Source organism: Rhea pennata, chromosome 3, assembly GCF_028389875.1.
Source record: "Rhea pennata isolate bPtePen1 chromosome 3, bPtePen1.pri, whole genome shotgun sequence".
Classification (NCBI taxonomy): Eukaryota; Metazoa; Chordata; class Aves; order Rheiformes; family Rheidae; genus Rhea; species Rhea pennata.
The window spans coordinates 31,538,968-31,555,100 of NC_084665.1; the positions used below are offsets into that span (position 1 = coordinate 31,538,968).

The 16,133-nt window shown below is 41.1% G+C and overlaps 1 protein-coding gene across 3 annotated transcripts in view; it reads left to right on the plus strand.

Moving 5' to 3' along the window:
- RHOQ (ras homolog family member Q) overlaps positions 1-16,133 on the plus strand; it is a 23,935-nt gene continuing 7,802 nt past the window's right edge. For all 3 annotated transcript variants that reach the window (XR_009957874.1, XR_009957875.1, XM_062571927.1), the window contains exons 1-2: positions 1-200; positions 479-537. Coding sequence is in view for 1 of the 3 variants with exons in the window: in XM_062571927.1 (XP_062427911.1) it covers positions 59-200; positions 479-537 (201 nt within the window). In the remaining 2 variants the exon portion in view is untranslated. The remainder of the gene's footprint in view (positions 201-478; positions 538-16,133) is intronic.

The following is a 16,133-nucleotide window of genomic DNA, read 5'->3' on the forward strand; positions in this document are numbered from 1 at the left end:
GCGTGGGGGCCCGGCGCGGCGGGGCGCGCCCGCGGGGCCATGAGGGCCGGCTCCCGCCATGGCCCATGGCAGCGCCGCGGTCATGCTCAAGTGCGTGGTGGTGGGCGACGGCGCCGTGGGCAAGACGTGCCTGCTCATGAGCTACGCCAACGACGCCTTCCCCGAGGAGTACGTGCCCACCGTCTTCGACCACTACGCAGGTGAGCGCCGCGGCGGCCGGGGGCTGCGCGCCGCGGGGGCTGCGCGCCGCGGGGGCCGCGGCCGCGCAGGAACGGCCGGGCCCGGCCTCGCCCGCCGGCCGGCGGGGTCCGGCCCCCCGCCCCGGAGCGTCTCCTCGCGCGCGGCCGTTTAACGGTCGCCGCGCTGCCGCCGCGCCTCCTCGCGCGCGACCGTTTAACGGTCGTTCCCCCCCACACCCGAGCCCCGCCGGTGCCCCGCGGCGGCGCTGGTAGCGACGCGCGTTGTTTCTCCCTTGCAGTCAGCGTCACGGTCGGGGGGAAGCAGTATCTGCTGGGGCTGTACGACACCGCCGGACAGGTGAGTGCTGGCCGCCCCGCGCCCCCCGCGCCCCCCCTGCCCGGCCCTTCCTCCCTCCCGCGGCGGCTGGCTGCCTCGGCTGTCCGGCCCGCCGCGTTCCCCGCGACTCCTCGCCCGCTTCCGCGCCGGGCCGCGTTTCTCGGGTGCTTGATAGAAACCCAGCAGCACAACTGCAAAAGCGAGCTTTGAAAGGCGAGCACGGACCAAACTTGTCGCGGGCGAAGGCCGGCGGCCGCGGTAGACTTTTATTTTCAGTTGGGAGCGGGCAGGTCCCCGGGAGCCGCGGCGCGGGGGGCGGCGGCCATTGGCGCTTCCCATTGGCGGGCGATGGCATCACCGCGCGCCGGGGGGCGGCGCTGTGGCTGCGGCCGCCGGCGGCAGCGCTGCGGCGCCGCGCTCCGCTGCCCCAGCTCGTCCGGCGGCGCGGTCCCGGCTCCGCTGGCGCGCTGAACGTGGGGAAGCGTGCTCTAGTCCAGCGTGCAATAAACTTGCCGTCTCGCACAACGCCAGGAATGGTTCGGATAGGAACCCAGACTACTGCAAGCAGTCTTGTTTACACTCGGCAGCTCCTAAATAACTAAAAGGACCTTCTCAGATGCAAAGGTGGAAGAAAATAAAATGCAGTTCTCAGCTACTGCATTTGAGATGTTTTCTTTCCTTTTCTCAAGAACTCGAATGATTCTCGTTGAGATTATTGCAGGCTGTTGTGAAAGATGCTATGGCAGCATGGGTCTTAAGCAGTTTTAATGACAGATTAATTGTTTGATGCTTGGAGGGCTCTCTGATGTTGTGGTTACTAAAAGGTTCTGTTAGTCAAGTCTCCTCTTGGTCAGCTTAACTTTCACTGCCCTAGCTGCAGGCATAGCACTGGCTTGCGAGTTAAGGTACTCGGAGCTGTTTCCAGATGGCTTATCTGAAACAAAATAGTTTGTAAAAGGCCTGACCCCTTGAGCTGCCAGAGTCTCCTCCAGAGATGTGGAGCATCATACAAAACAGCTGCATGTCTTTTTGCAAAGTTGTGTGCATGTTCCTTATATTCAGATTTCTTCTTTCAGTGTGACTGTGTGTTTTGATCTTGCATGATCTGTGACATTAGACATGCATGTGACATTAGACTGTTGTAAAGAAAGAGCAACTGGTCAAATAATCTCATTGAGATAATCCCATACGTTTTTACCAGGTTATTCCTGTACTTAGTTGAACAGCTAATGTCTAAACTACCTTTTCTGATCTTCATACAACCTTAAGTATGGGAAGCAGCCTTAAGTAACAGTAGCTGCTGGTCTTCTATATCTTTGTTGGGCCAGAAACAGTAATAAAATTTATTTGAGGAGAAGTATGGGAACCTGCCTCATTTCCAGAAAGCTGGTATTTGATGGGTGAGACTGTTAAAAAAAAGAATGACTTCATGATCGTGATCTCATTGATACAAGCACAAACTAGTCAAATTTACACAAACCAAGCTCGTATGTTACTACTGTCACAGTTCTTTCTCTCAGAAGTAAATGGTTCAATACCCAGTTTGTTGTGAAATACTGCCTATAGTATGCTGCAAAATAAGGATCTAATGCTTGGGCAAATAAAGCTTTTGGTTAATATGTATCCTTTTTTAAAATAAGCATTCTAAAATACAATAGAAGTTAACACTGCTGAATGTATGCGTAGCTTATTTGTGGATGCTGGCGCAAACTGCTTATGCTGGGCTGTTGCTATTCATGGGAGCGTGTCTTGTTCACTATGCGTAGCCTTAACTAAGTCAGTTTTGTGGTATCACACTCTGTCTAAATGTGCTGAGTACAAAACCAAATGACTTTTGGCCTCCCCTAAAGCTAGTAGGATAAACTCTCTAATTTGCAGCAAACCGCAAGTGAAGTTATTCCTGTTACACTAAGCAAAACTTTTCAGTATTAAACTGTATATCCAGACCATGTACAAAGTTGAGGTAAGCACTTTTAAATTATGAGTAGCCAAAAATTTTAAGTTTAAATTCTGGAACAGCCTCCAATATACCATGGACCAGGTTTTGCTGTCCAAATTCAGAGAAGCCTTAGCTCGTATACAGTGTTTTAGTGGGGCTATCTTTTGAATTTTACTTAGTCTTGGTAAAACTCCCCTTGTAAAGTTATCCCAACAACTGAAGTTTAAAGGAGTGAGAGAAGGTGGGTGGGTGCTCCCCATGTCTGTGCACCCCTCAAACTATGTGTGGGTACATCCCCTGTGTCTGTGGCCTGGAAGGAGGGCTGGTGGCCTTTTATTAGCTGGGATTTTCTGTTCAGTGGTGCTGGTTGACGGAGATGGCAAAGGCTCAGAATCTTTTTGAGGAGGAGAGAGCTGGGGATAGGATACCCTGTGGAAAATCTGTGGAAAAATGAAAAATCAAAATGTGTACTCTTTCTTGCAGTGCTCTTATTTGATGGCTCCCTTGCTCCCTTCAAAGCACGAGGAGAAATTATCAGAGGCAACAGAATTCAGAAGGTGACAGGGAATGGGGATAGTGGCTGGCAGCAGGTACCTACAGAACTTAATCAGACCTGCAGTGATCGTAAAATCTTTACCATTATTCTTGCCCTTGTTCAGAATATTTGGGGAACATAGAGTTTTGGGGCTGCCCACAAAAGCTCCATCCCAACATCTAGGACAACTGAGATTCTTGTGGGGAATTCTGCAAGTTTTATTACCCTTTGCATGAAGACCCCTTTGCTGACAAGCCCTTCTTCCCACTTACTTAAAAGCTTTTTATGTGTGTGTGTGTGTGTGTGTGTGTGTGTGTGTACATACACACACACACACACACACTCATACATACATACACATATATATATATATATATACACACACACACACACACACGCAAAGAAGCTGAAAAAGCATTAGTTGATGATGCCTTCTCCATATTGATGAAACAGTATGCTTCATCTGGTAGCCTGCTGTTGGTACAGACTTTTGTATAGCTCGAATTCTTTACTGCTCAAAGTCCTATGAATTCTGTGCCAGCATACATCAGTAAAAATTCTGTCTCTCTGTTTTTATTTCTAATGCTTTCACCCTCAAATAGTTGTGCCATAAAATACTGGCCTGGTAGTATTATTTTCTCAAAATGTGGCAGCATATGATTATGGTGGTATCCGAACAATTCACAAACTTCAGTGCATTTATATTCCCAGCTCTGGGCAGAGAATGTAGGGTCTACCATTTTCATTTTGTAGGGGGAGATGAGTGAGGGAGTAAAGTGAGGTTCAGACTAGGACCAACTCCAAATTAATGCAGGAAGCATGTAGCAGAGCAAGGATTAAACACCTTTTGATTTTTAGCTGGTGCCCAGCAGGCTTACAGGTCTGACATACTGACTTTCCTTACCAGTCTGTGGGTCTCTTAACTTGTGTGATTCTGCATTTAGCAACTTGTGATATACTTTTGTTTGGCAGACGGGCTGTAAGCTTTTTGAGTTCATGGAATCCAGTGTTCATTTCTAGCTTGTTTTTCCTCAACACACACAAAATCATACACAATAACTATACTGATCACATACAACTTTATGAATTTAAAACAGATTGAGAATAAATCTAGTAAAGTCTCATTTATTTGGGGATATATATATATATATGAGGAGGAATGACACTGGTGGTTCACAAACTTTGCGTGTGTGTGTATGTGTGAATTCAGGCAGACTTTTTTCTAGCTGAAAATGTTAAGGTCCCAGTTCCGCAGAAAATAGACAGTACAGCTGCTAGACAGTGGAAGCTCTCAGAGCTTCTTTTGTTTTGCAGCTGTGGAGGCTAAGTTCTGCTGCAGGGAGGCAGATGGGAATGAGGTCCCTATGATGGCCATGCCATACTTGAGAGGACATTCCACAGGCAATTCCTCCCAGAGGTGGAGCCCGCAGCTCCTTTTAGCCTTATTGCTGTACATGGCCATTCACTGAGACCAAGGAGACTGCATGAATTTAGAGTAGGTCATAGTTTGTCTGGATCTCAATTTACCACCTTATTCCTCCTCCCCCACAAAATGAGACCCTATAGACCCTGTAGATCGTTCCTACTCTGCCCAGAGCAGGAGGTATAAGTACACTGAAGTTTTTGAATTGTTCATGATACTGGTGCTTGGATGCCTTTGACTTTGTAATAGCCTCTCCTGCTCTAAGACAGTAACTGTGTGTCAGTACTGATCTCTATGGATTAGGGGTACATAGCAAAATTACCCTGGGAAGGGAACCTTGACTTCATCAGGAGTCTTTTTACCATTTTAGAGTGCTTTTGAACTAGTAACAAGTGCTTATCATTTTGATCTTACATAATACCCCCCCCCAAAAAAGCCCCGATACCTGCCAACTCTCATGATATTAGAACTTTGAAAGTTCTTTAAGGATCTACAGAGAGGTGTGCTGTTTGTACCCTTCCCAAACCCAGAATGATCTGAGTAAGTGGGAGGTGGGAGGACACATAGGATTTGCTTCTTGGCAGTTTTACTCCATAGTGAAGGATGCTACTCAAAATGGCACTCAGTCTATCCTCCTCATCATCCCTTTTGATTTGGGTTTTTGTTCACAGTATGGTGCCTCTCCTCATGTGTGTGCTGATCCCGTACTTGTGGAAGCCTTATTCTGTGTGTGTGTGTTGTGCTGTAAAGAACTGTCAGTAACTGGAAGAAGGACAGGCAAGATGCTGGAGCAGAGCTCCTGCTGTGCTGGTCCTGGTTCCCCAGGAAGAGAGGCATAGTGAGGCTGTCTGGTGCAGGTTGGGCCAGATGCCCAGCATCTGGGCAATACAGAGTGGGGTACAGAAGTAGTAGAATGGCCATTACTATGGTACAGTGTGTAATAATAATCTTTCGGTATCACTTAATTTTACTGTTGTGATATTAGCACAGTCTATGTTGCCCACTGCTGATCAAAAATTCTTCTGTGCTGAAAGAGGACAGTGATGAAGTAAATGGTGTTCCTGGAGCATCAGCTTTCCCACTTCTGACTATATTTCTGCCTTAAAGGCCTTATGTGTGTAGGACAAGCTGTACATCTGGTACAGTAAAACCCTTGGTGCTTTCTCAACTCTCACCAAAACAGTAGCAGCAAAGCTCAGTATGGGATCAAGCTCTTGGTTTCTCTCAGCTCAGATACTGGTGGCTACTGTTGTTGTAGCTGCAGCCATCTTAATTCAGATACTCTTGACTTTTTTGTTGTAACTTAATCCCCGATGTTAAAAGCAATTTTTTTATTAAAGGTGGTCAGACTGTTGAGATGCATAAAGCTAATGCAAATACTGTTAGAAAGATCAGTGCCTGTGTTAAGACCAGGCTTGAAAACTGATTGTAACTGTAAATGTGCCTGTGGAAAAGGGGAAAGGATAGAAGTATGGCTGTGAAAATGTATGGTCACAAAATTTGCAGTGGTTGCTATAAATATAACAAGAAATAGCAGTAATCCTTGTAATCCAGAAATAGCAGTAATTCTTGTAATCCTTGCTGGCTATTTGTCTTGGCTTTGGTAGTTAGACCTGGTTTAGTAGGTACTCATTCAATATCCTACAGAAAGGTGAGGTAGCTGCTGATCATCTTGGTTACTCTGTTTAAAATAGAATTTTTCTTCCTTACATCACATCTATTTCTTCTGTGTTGTATATACGGCTCAGCTGTAGGGCCACATGCAAATCTGGAACACGCAAGCACAATTCCATGGAACACAAAGGCTGTGGAGCTGGAAATATTTACATCTACAACATGATTTTGGCAGATCTCAAAATTAAATGTTTGGAATTAACATTCTGCCCCCATCGAGTTCCCCCTTGCACCTTCTTTCTCCCTTAACATTTTCTCTTGCTCCAATTATATTGTTATAGCCAAGCTGGCAGCTGCTGCTGGGAACCTGTGAACTCAGTCTAGGCCAGTGCCTTATTCCGTGAATACCTCAGCCTCTTCTGAAGCCAGTGTATGCTTAAGGACGCTGACAGTTGTGTAGACTTAGTCACTCTGCAACAACAACTGGATGTAAGCAGATTATTTAAAAATCTAAATGTGCCTAGATTACATCTCTGCAATTCAAGTTTTTCAAGGCAAAAGAAGTGATGTGTGTGAGCTTAAGATATGTGTTTTGAGAGTTCTGTAAACAAATACTTAAGCAAAGGCAGACTTTCTCTTTAAAAAGACTTGACTCTGGATCTTCAGACTGGCTTTAAAATGGTCTTTGAATAATACTAATACCAGTGCAAAGTTTACATTCAAACACTTCATTATTAACTGCGATTCACACTTTAAAAGTGTCATATCTGTCCTAGAAAGACAGGGAAGTATGATTATCATCAGATGGGGAGACTCAGGATGAGAGATATGGCTCTAAATTTCGGAAAGCATCCACTAAATGTGTGTGCCCAACTCAAGATAGTTATGTTTAATTTTCACAGTGTCAAAAGCCCCAAAGCACTTCTGAAAATCAGAACTGAGTTATCTTACCTAAAATATAAGAGCTATGTTTGAAAATGAAGATCTAAAATGCCTCGGCCAAATTAACAGCAAGTTAATGGCAGAATTGAGTAAAGAACCCTGAGCAAACAAAGTGTGAGAGCTTTTCTAAAACTTCACTTTATGATGTTACAAGCACATTTTCATGAAGTCTGCTGACCTAGAGAGACTCTTGCTAAACCCTGATTGTGTAGTCAGGTAAAAATCTGTCTTTTCTGGGTTAACAGTCAGTAGATGTCTCTTAATTTGAGATAGAATTCCCTCTGAATTTCACTCTTGTTTATAATTTCTTTGAGATATAGCGACACCTCTCAACATTCTCCAACTATCACAATCTGAAAAGGCAATATTGAATGCAAGCAAGAACTATTGCTCTGCCAACGTAATGTTACTGCATATCTTCATATTTCCTGGCTTCATTTTAAGATGATGTGCAGAGCTGCAGTCATTTAATTATCACATAACCTAGAACTGTCCTGAAGGAGGCAAGAGTGATAAAATGAGACAACTGTGTATAGGTGGTACAAGCTGGCATAGTTTTTTTGATAGAGAACGTACGAGACCTTTTGTAAATTTTTGGAAGGTCTGTAATCATACTTCTTGACTGGAATCTGTTTCCATTAGAAAGGACTTTTCATATTTCAGTAAACATGAAAAGTACCAAAAATTCACTACTTTTCATTTATAATCTTAACTCTGTCCTGAGCCTCCAAACTACCTCTTAAAACAAGCTAAATCTAATTTAGAGTGCTGCCTCCTTAACAAAGACCTCCCTTTCTCCTAGTCAAAATACTTTTAGTCCTTTTTCATTGTTTCTTGCCATGTATATTAGAGTCTGATCCAAAGCTCTGTGTCAGCAGCACCCTATTGCTGATTTGAATATGCCTTGTTCCAGATCCTTTATTGAGAGCGCATGGATAAAATGAACATAAAACTTACTTTAGCAATAATGACGGTTTGTCAGTCCTAGGCATTCAAAGTGATGAGTCAGCTGTTCTATCCTCAACCACCACTGTGAAGTACCTTTAAAAACTCTGAAATCAAAATGCTTTGGGACATGTTCTTTTGCCCTTTGCTGTATATGTTTTTTCTTTAAGTCTTTCAGCTTTGTGTGTTCAAGTTTTCTCTATAACTGGGGAGACTAAAAATTTATCTTTCATTTTAAGGTGAAAAGGATGTGATATTTTTTTTGTCCTATAGTCATGAGACTCCAGGAACCAAGCTTTAAAAAATAATATAAAACACACTGATTTTAAAGTCCTGCAGTTTTACTGTGAATTATTAAAGAAAAAAAAGCATTACTAAAATGGGTAGTTTGGGACAGAACTTTAGAACTTTTGGTTGACCTTTAAATTAGCAGTTAAGTTTCTAACAAAACTGTCCCTTCTGTAATTAAAAAACACAAAAAGGGGAAGAGGAGGGAAACTGAACATTTTTACTACTCTGTTCTATGTTAGTAGCTTATTGGTTTGGATTGGTGATTGGATGATTTGTGTTAAGAAACCTGTGTCCAAATGCCAAGCGACACTTTCAGCAGTTCTGAAAAGGTTGTGTGATTTGACTGGTTAGATGCTACTGTTACCATTCCCTTTTAATACTGTTCTGTACTGCATCTGTTTTGCGGCACATGTGCAATAATTCCTTGCAATGTCCAGCACTTGCTGGTGAGTTTGTAAAAATGCAGATTGCACTACTATTCTCTAGAACAGAAGAATATTAATCAGCATCCTAGGTGAGCTTATTAATTTAGGTGAATAAAACATAGGCTGAATCTGCCTCAAGCAGCTTGCACTTCAGATTAGATGTAGCAGTGAATGCTGAAAGATCATCTGTAGGGCCTGTTGCTACTTTTTTGTTGGGCTGGATTTCCAACTGGGATGGAGAGGCTGAATGAAGAGTGGATTGATGCCAGGAACAATCTGGGCTGCATCTTTACTTATCACCAGCACACAGATCAACCATGGGTAGTGAGATGGCTTACATATTCTTCACTTAAGAAAAAACTCTAGGCAGTTTTCCAATTGCTTTTCCATCTGCTGCAGTGGAATTACTAGATGTTTTACTCTGAAAGCTGTTCCTCACTGAAAGCTGTTAGCCCTGCACTATGCACTCCTGACACATCAGGACTTAATGTAAAATGTGTGCAGAAGACTCATGCCTTCAACTCCTTTAATTCACGAAGTTTATCGTTTATAAAATGTGTACATGACAACACTGGTACGCTGTCACTGTATATCTTAATAGTTGCATGATGGGACTTAATCTTGAGGAGTCAGTCTAAACTCTTACTCATCTATTTTAGAAAGCTATTTTTTAACACTGGACTGAAGAACATGCTTTTAGGTTTTGTTTGTATAAAGTAAAAGAGAATGGGATAATGTAACTGGTCAGTCCTGCTTCTCTGGACAGGGTTTATGTAGTTAGTTAATGACATGTCTCTACATGTTTGATATGATACGGATAATTACATTAAATCATCTCTATTCTATAATCTGTTTTGCCCCAGAAAACAGATAACAGATTTGTTGATGGTCATATCCTTCTGTAAGAATGCAGGTTCTGCAGAGGGTCTGTTCAGATTCTCTGGCCTAGAGTACTTTGTTTTTCTTTTCTTTTCTTTCTTTTTTCTTTTTTTTTCTTTTTCTTTTTCTTTAAGCCTGAGTCCCCATGAGAGAAAAGAATGAAAAATTCTGATTGGTCCATGCCGCAATCACCAAACCTGGGATGAATTTTTTTCCTGGAGAAAGTGAAAATCCAGTGTGGGAAGAGTGCTATTCAGAAGTTCCCTGATTCTGAGAAAGAAAATGTACAGCAACTCAAAACAGCCATGTGATTTTCCATGGCAAATGAAGGAAATGGCTTGCCATCACCAATTACTCTGCTGCTTCTTAGAAATTCCACATTGGACCAGTAACTGATAGAGGTGTTTAAGTGAAACTGCTCGCTGAAATTGCTTGCAGTCAGTTGAATCCACGTTATGCTGCTGCAGACTCTAAAATAATAAGCTTTTAGAGAAATTTCAGGGACTCCTACTTTTAGAAAGCCATGAAGAAGTCAACAAGGTCAAGTTACTGTTGTGATAGAGAGGAGAGAGGGAGAGGAGAGAGGGAGTGTATTGTTAAAACTGTGTAGGCAATAGTTTAGTACCAGCACATGGCAAGATGCAAGATTTAGACAGTATATGATTCCATATTAAGACTCAATCTTGATCACTTAAAAGCAAATTATGTATAATAAAGGGAATATTCTGCCCTTGTCTTTAATATGCAAAATTTCATCTTAATAAGCTCCATCTTCCAACTAGTTATTTCTCTATAAAAAAGAGAAATTTCTCTATTTCTCTATATATTTTTCTATAAAAAAGCTTTTCAGACATGTAAGCAGCTGCATAGTGCTCAAATATGCCAGAAGGAAACTTCTATCAAAAGAAAAATTCAAAAACCCTGGGCTTTTTCAATGTATAATTCATACCTGCTTTGAGCAGTCTTCCTCATAGGAATTTAGAGATGGATTTAGATTAGCTTACCTCATTTTTAGAATACGATGAGAGAGCATTACCCTGTATTCTTGCAGCCTTTTTTATAAATTAAAAATAGATGCTGGACCCAAATCAGCAGCTTTCTGCATTCTTTGGGAAAGCTTTGTTAACAAGACATAACATGCTTCCTTTAGAAATGCAAGCAGTATCCCCAGAAGCCTGGAAAGAGACAGAGGGTCTGTAGTGTAGCTTTTCCCAGCAGCCAGGGAATAATCACCAGATCTTGTTTTGCATGTTCAGAAGCTAGTGGCTGCAGACTTTATGCAAGTGAGAAAACAAATGCAGTGATTAGCATAAAAGGGCTTTGATTGTGATTGCAGAATTGGACAGACAGTCATTCTGTGGCAATGCTGTGTCAGACCAAATTGCAACTTGCCAAACAGGCCTGCAGTAGAGGTGTCTGGTGAGTGGCAATACTAGGATGAGGGTATGCTGGGGAAGCTCTGCCCGCCTTTGCTGCAAAGTTACAGAGTATATGTGGTGTGTGCTGAAAAAAAATCAGAGTTTTTGTAGCCTGGGAAGCAATTTGTGCTTTGTATAGGGCTGTTATAAACCACTTCCCTCTCTGTCCTCCCCCACCCCTGTACCTAGGAGAATCAGAAACCAGAGTGTGATTCAGCTGGTTAAAATCTGTTTCCTGGTCTGTTTCTGGAGTAGACAGTTGCTCACAGAGGCTTTGCTTGGTGCTTACAGCAAAGCTGCAGATCAGCCTTTAATTCCAAATAAGCTGTGGGAGACAATAGGATTTGCCCACTGAGGTAACTATGAGTTGCTTTTAAGTCCTTGGGGCACACATTAGATAAAACAGTGATTATGGTTCAGGTATTATATTTAGTAATTCCCAAAATATTGCAGGAGCCATTTCTGAAATGGAGATTTCAGTGAAGAAAACAATCACCAATGCAATCTTGAAGGACAGCTTTGAAATGCACTCCAAAATGGTAAAATTAAAGCACAGCAGTTCAAACTGAGAGAAGACCTTTAGACGGTCATTACCAAGCTCTCCGATGAAATGGATTATAACTTAGATCTGTAGCTGCAAGTTTGCTCCACAGAAACCAGCTCTAGTTATGTTTGCATGCCTCACTGAGACCCTTTGAGCAGCAAAGGTCTTTACCCTTCACTACATAAAGGTTGGATTCCTTTAGCAACTCTGCCTGATATCTATTTTTGGCTTCCCCTCTAAAAACAGATGGTTGGGAGTGAGAACCTCCTCTTATGATTGCTGTTGTAAGCTGTGAAAGCAACAGATGGTTGCTAACACAGAGATCACAAACCTGGAGTTGTTAAGTTCCAGCTTTTCTTCCAGAGCAGTGCAAGCTTTACCCTCCCCCAGTCTTATACTTTCTTAGGATATAAAAGATATACACTTACCCTTTTGTTGTAAGCATGTATCAGTATTATGTGGAGATGCATAGTTAAGCTGCAAGACACACAAAATCCTTAACCTCTTTGGTTTCCTAAGAGTACAACAGACCAGGCCTGGGTTAAAACAAGCATGACACACCTTCCCACTAATGCTATGACATTTAAGAATTTGGTTTCTCTTATTTGCTTACAGAAGCTAGTCCTTATATTTGTGAGGAAAAAAAATCAAATGAACAGATCTGGATTAAAATCTTTTGATGACCTTTAACAGCAGACTTAAGAGCTGTGAATTTGCCCAAATATCTTGTCAAGGTGCCAGAAAGTACTGACTACAGAGAAGGCTTCCCTAATTATCTTTCATCTCTCCAAATGGTACAGAGAGACCCTAATATCATTTCAGAGGAGGAAGAGGCCTGTGGTCTCACTTTACTGAGAGACAGTTAAGGATCACTGTCTCCATCACTTACTTAAACGTGGTTGGGGAGGAAGGTGATATGATCATACAGGGGAGCTACACAGACTCTAATAATGTAGAATCTCAGGTATGACTGCACTCTTCGTTTCATAATAAATACAAGGAGGTATGGCTTTTTGTGGGTCTAGAAGGTTGTCCAGAAAATTATTAGACTTCAGTATATCTTATTTTTTTAAAAAAATCCTATTGCACATAAGCTATGTACATCAAAGGCTTTTGGAGTGCTTTGCAAAGACTAATGTATTATTAAGCTAGCAAACCCCTATGGGGTGCCCTAACAGATGGGAAGATGCAAGTAAAGAGATGATGATAATTTGCTCAGGGCTACATAATTTGTCAGTGGCAGAGTTGGGAATACAGTTTGCCTGTTATTAACTGTGCCTTCCAGCTCACATCCATGGAATTGGCCAAAAGTATTAATTTAAAATCAATTATACAACTTGCTTACAATGTAGCAGTGCATTCTGCTTTCAGTCTGAGCAAACCCTTGAAAGGAAGAATAATATTCTCCTGCAAGACTGTTCTTCAGTCTCTAGGCAAAAAGTTCCTAGAGACCTCTTTTTCTGAGCAGCTAAAGGTCAGGAAAAGAAACAGCTGGGTTTTGCGTGTGCTAAAACAAATCCATTCAAATATACACAGCACTATGTAATTCAGTGATTCAGTATTCCAATACAAAGCAAAAGAAAAACCAGTGATTCAGTATTCCAGTACAAGGCAAAAGAAAAACCCAGAGAGGTGGATTATTAGGTACTATACTAGATGGAAAAACAGACATGAAGGAGAGATTTTAAACAGCTAAAATAAAGGAAATGCAAGATTTACCTTTAGAAATTTAAAACCAGAGGGAAACAAAATTTGAAAAGTATGAATTTCCCTTTCTTTTACCACCAAAACAAAACAAACCTACCAGGCCTCTCCAGTCTGTAGCTGAGAAGCTGAGACAAGTCACTAGTTTCTACATCTTGTGTCTTTTCTCTATCGGCAGCTGTCTCGAGTTATCACAGTGATATCAATGGACAGTCTTACTGCAATGTAATACCTTTTACAGGGTGTCTATAGAGGACTGAAGCTCTGTATAACATTAATTCATCTGATATACTTGCATCCAATTTGTTGGAAGTTGGTATTACAATTCTTATATTTTCACCATGTTTTCTTATCTATATCCATCTGCTTCAGCAGATGGCATACAATTTTAAACTCCTGAGTATATTGAAGAATGAGCTATCTCCCTACACTGAATTTTTTGAGAAGTGTACTGTACATTATTGATCCTTAGATGATTTCCTGCCCATCATATTCATATTCTTAAAATATTCCAGTTAAATTCTTTAAATGTTTTTAATGTCCCAAAATATACACAGTGCCTCCCCAAATTAGATTGTAGGTTTAATTGCTGTACAGTGTGCTGTGTGCACTCAAATTGGAATTTATGTTGACTGACTAGTATAATTAGATATTGCCATTGCATTTAATTTTAGAATAAAGCACATTTATTTCACTTACTCTAGATTCAGGAAATAAATTGCAGTTGAAGCAATCAGATTTCTGCAGGCTTCTCTAATATGCAGTCTAAATTCATATGGTATTTCTGATGTTTCTACTAAATGCAGCAATTATTTGTGCCTAATACACGAAAGAAAGTTTTTAGTTTTTGCTTATTATTTCTGAGTGTTGTTAGGGAGTGTAAGAAGTCTTTAACATAGATGGACTTCTAGGTGTTGCTTATACCTGAGCCATGATCTGTCTTAAGAGGTCCCAGGACCAGTCTAATCATCATAGTACTGAATGAGGTGGGAGGCTGTATTAGAATTATGGGTCTCATTAAAACAAGTGGTGGTAGACCAGTATGAGTATCAGTATGAACGTAATTTTTGTAGCACTGACAACCTTGACTTGTTTCAGCCAGCAGGATGGGTGGGTATAGCCAAATTCTCTGATAATTTAAGTAAGCAGAAATGCAGTGAAGTTACTGTAGTGAATACAACGTACAGCTCTGGTGGTAGTACATAAAGTGTCCAATCACACTGCAGTTGTCTTCAGTTTAACATTTTAATTACACAGCATGGACCCATAGCTGGCCTACTGCAGAAGGAACAGGGTATAAATCAAAAGGCATATTAAGAGATGCAGGGACAGGAAAGGAGTGCAGTATTGCACACTGCTTGAAAAGCAGCGAAATTGTTCACTTCCAGATGTTCACTGATAAATATTTAGGAAGTGAGGTGCAGTACCAAGATGTGGATAAATGTACAAAGATTAGTATCCAATAGGGCTTAAAAAGATAAACTAAACATGCAAATTTTAAAATAAGTCATGCAAATGTAACCTGCCTTTGAGATCTGAAAATGATTAGTATTTGCCATGCATGAAAGGTGTGTCTGCAACTTGAAATGGATTAACTAGAGTCACTGGACTAACAGTAATTTCTGGTGACAATGAAATGCTTTTACCATTCCAATATTTAATGCAGACAGTGCTCTAATTACTGTAACCCAGGACGAGACTTTGTATTGAAGAAAACTCTTTGGTGGTAGGAATAAATTATGATTGTAAATTAGGGTTTCTTTCAATTACTTTTTTAAATTATTTTTTTAAGTTACTTTTTCAATAATACCCAACATACGATTTAGTAAAGCTGAATTTGAGAGTGACTGACTGATCTGCCTGCATGTTCTTGTGTACTAATATGAATATTTTATACTGTAGGGACCAGTCTAATTTGCAGTTGAGAAACTTCTTCTAGAATTTTGATCTCTACCTGAGAAAACGGAGTGGCTACCCTGAACAGGCTGTAACTACATTAAGTAGTAGAAGAGAAACATAAAATACACACCTAAAAATTGAATACTGAATAGTTTCAAGTTCTTGTTGTAATTTTCTGTAAAGTTTACTTCTGCCCTCTATGATAAATACCACTGAGGTTGCACAGCCATGGTGACTAGGTTTTTCTTGTGAAGCAGGATAGGAGCTGACATTAATTGAGAAACAACTGTCTCCAAAAAGGCCTGCCAAGTATTTTATCATCTGCTACGGTTGCGATATTGTGTAACCATGTTTACAGTTAAGCATGGTGTTCTTTATTGACAAAACTGTAGCACATACAAAACTGGCTGAGCCTATATAGCCAGTTGCACATGAGAATATGGACTACAAATAAAAATACTCTGTAAATAGACACTTTATAGTACTTGCAAATGGTCACCTCTTTACATGGCACACTACTACAGTGTATGTTCTCGTATGTCTTCCCTGCATTTCATGATGGGAGAAATGCCCTTTTCCCATAGGTATCCTCCTCCAAAAGAATAGATGGTCTATCAGAAACTATTCTGTGGAACTGCTTACAGGTTTTCTGAAATTCTCGTGATACAATCGTTCAAATTTAACAATTAGTCAATGAAGGCCTTTTTGAGGGTGCAACTATACAAGTAATATCTGTTAATATGGCAGTTGTCAAGGAAATGAAAATTGAATTTTCTGGCATGTTTCAAACATGGAATTGAACTACACTTCTGTCTTTGCATTAATGAACAAATCGTTCCAATATTTGTGAGATTTAATTAAGATGGGGAGCTTACAGCTTACATGGAAAGAGGGAGGCAGCTGCAGCCCACTGATTAACCCTGCACTGGTGTTTACTGTGGAAAAAAAGAACACAAAACTAGCATTCTTTGCTGTCTGTGCAATGCCTGGGCTCAGTCTTAGTTATTTATGGTTTTTTAGGGGGAGAGAAAAAAAAAGGCATGAGGTAGGAACAGTAGG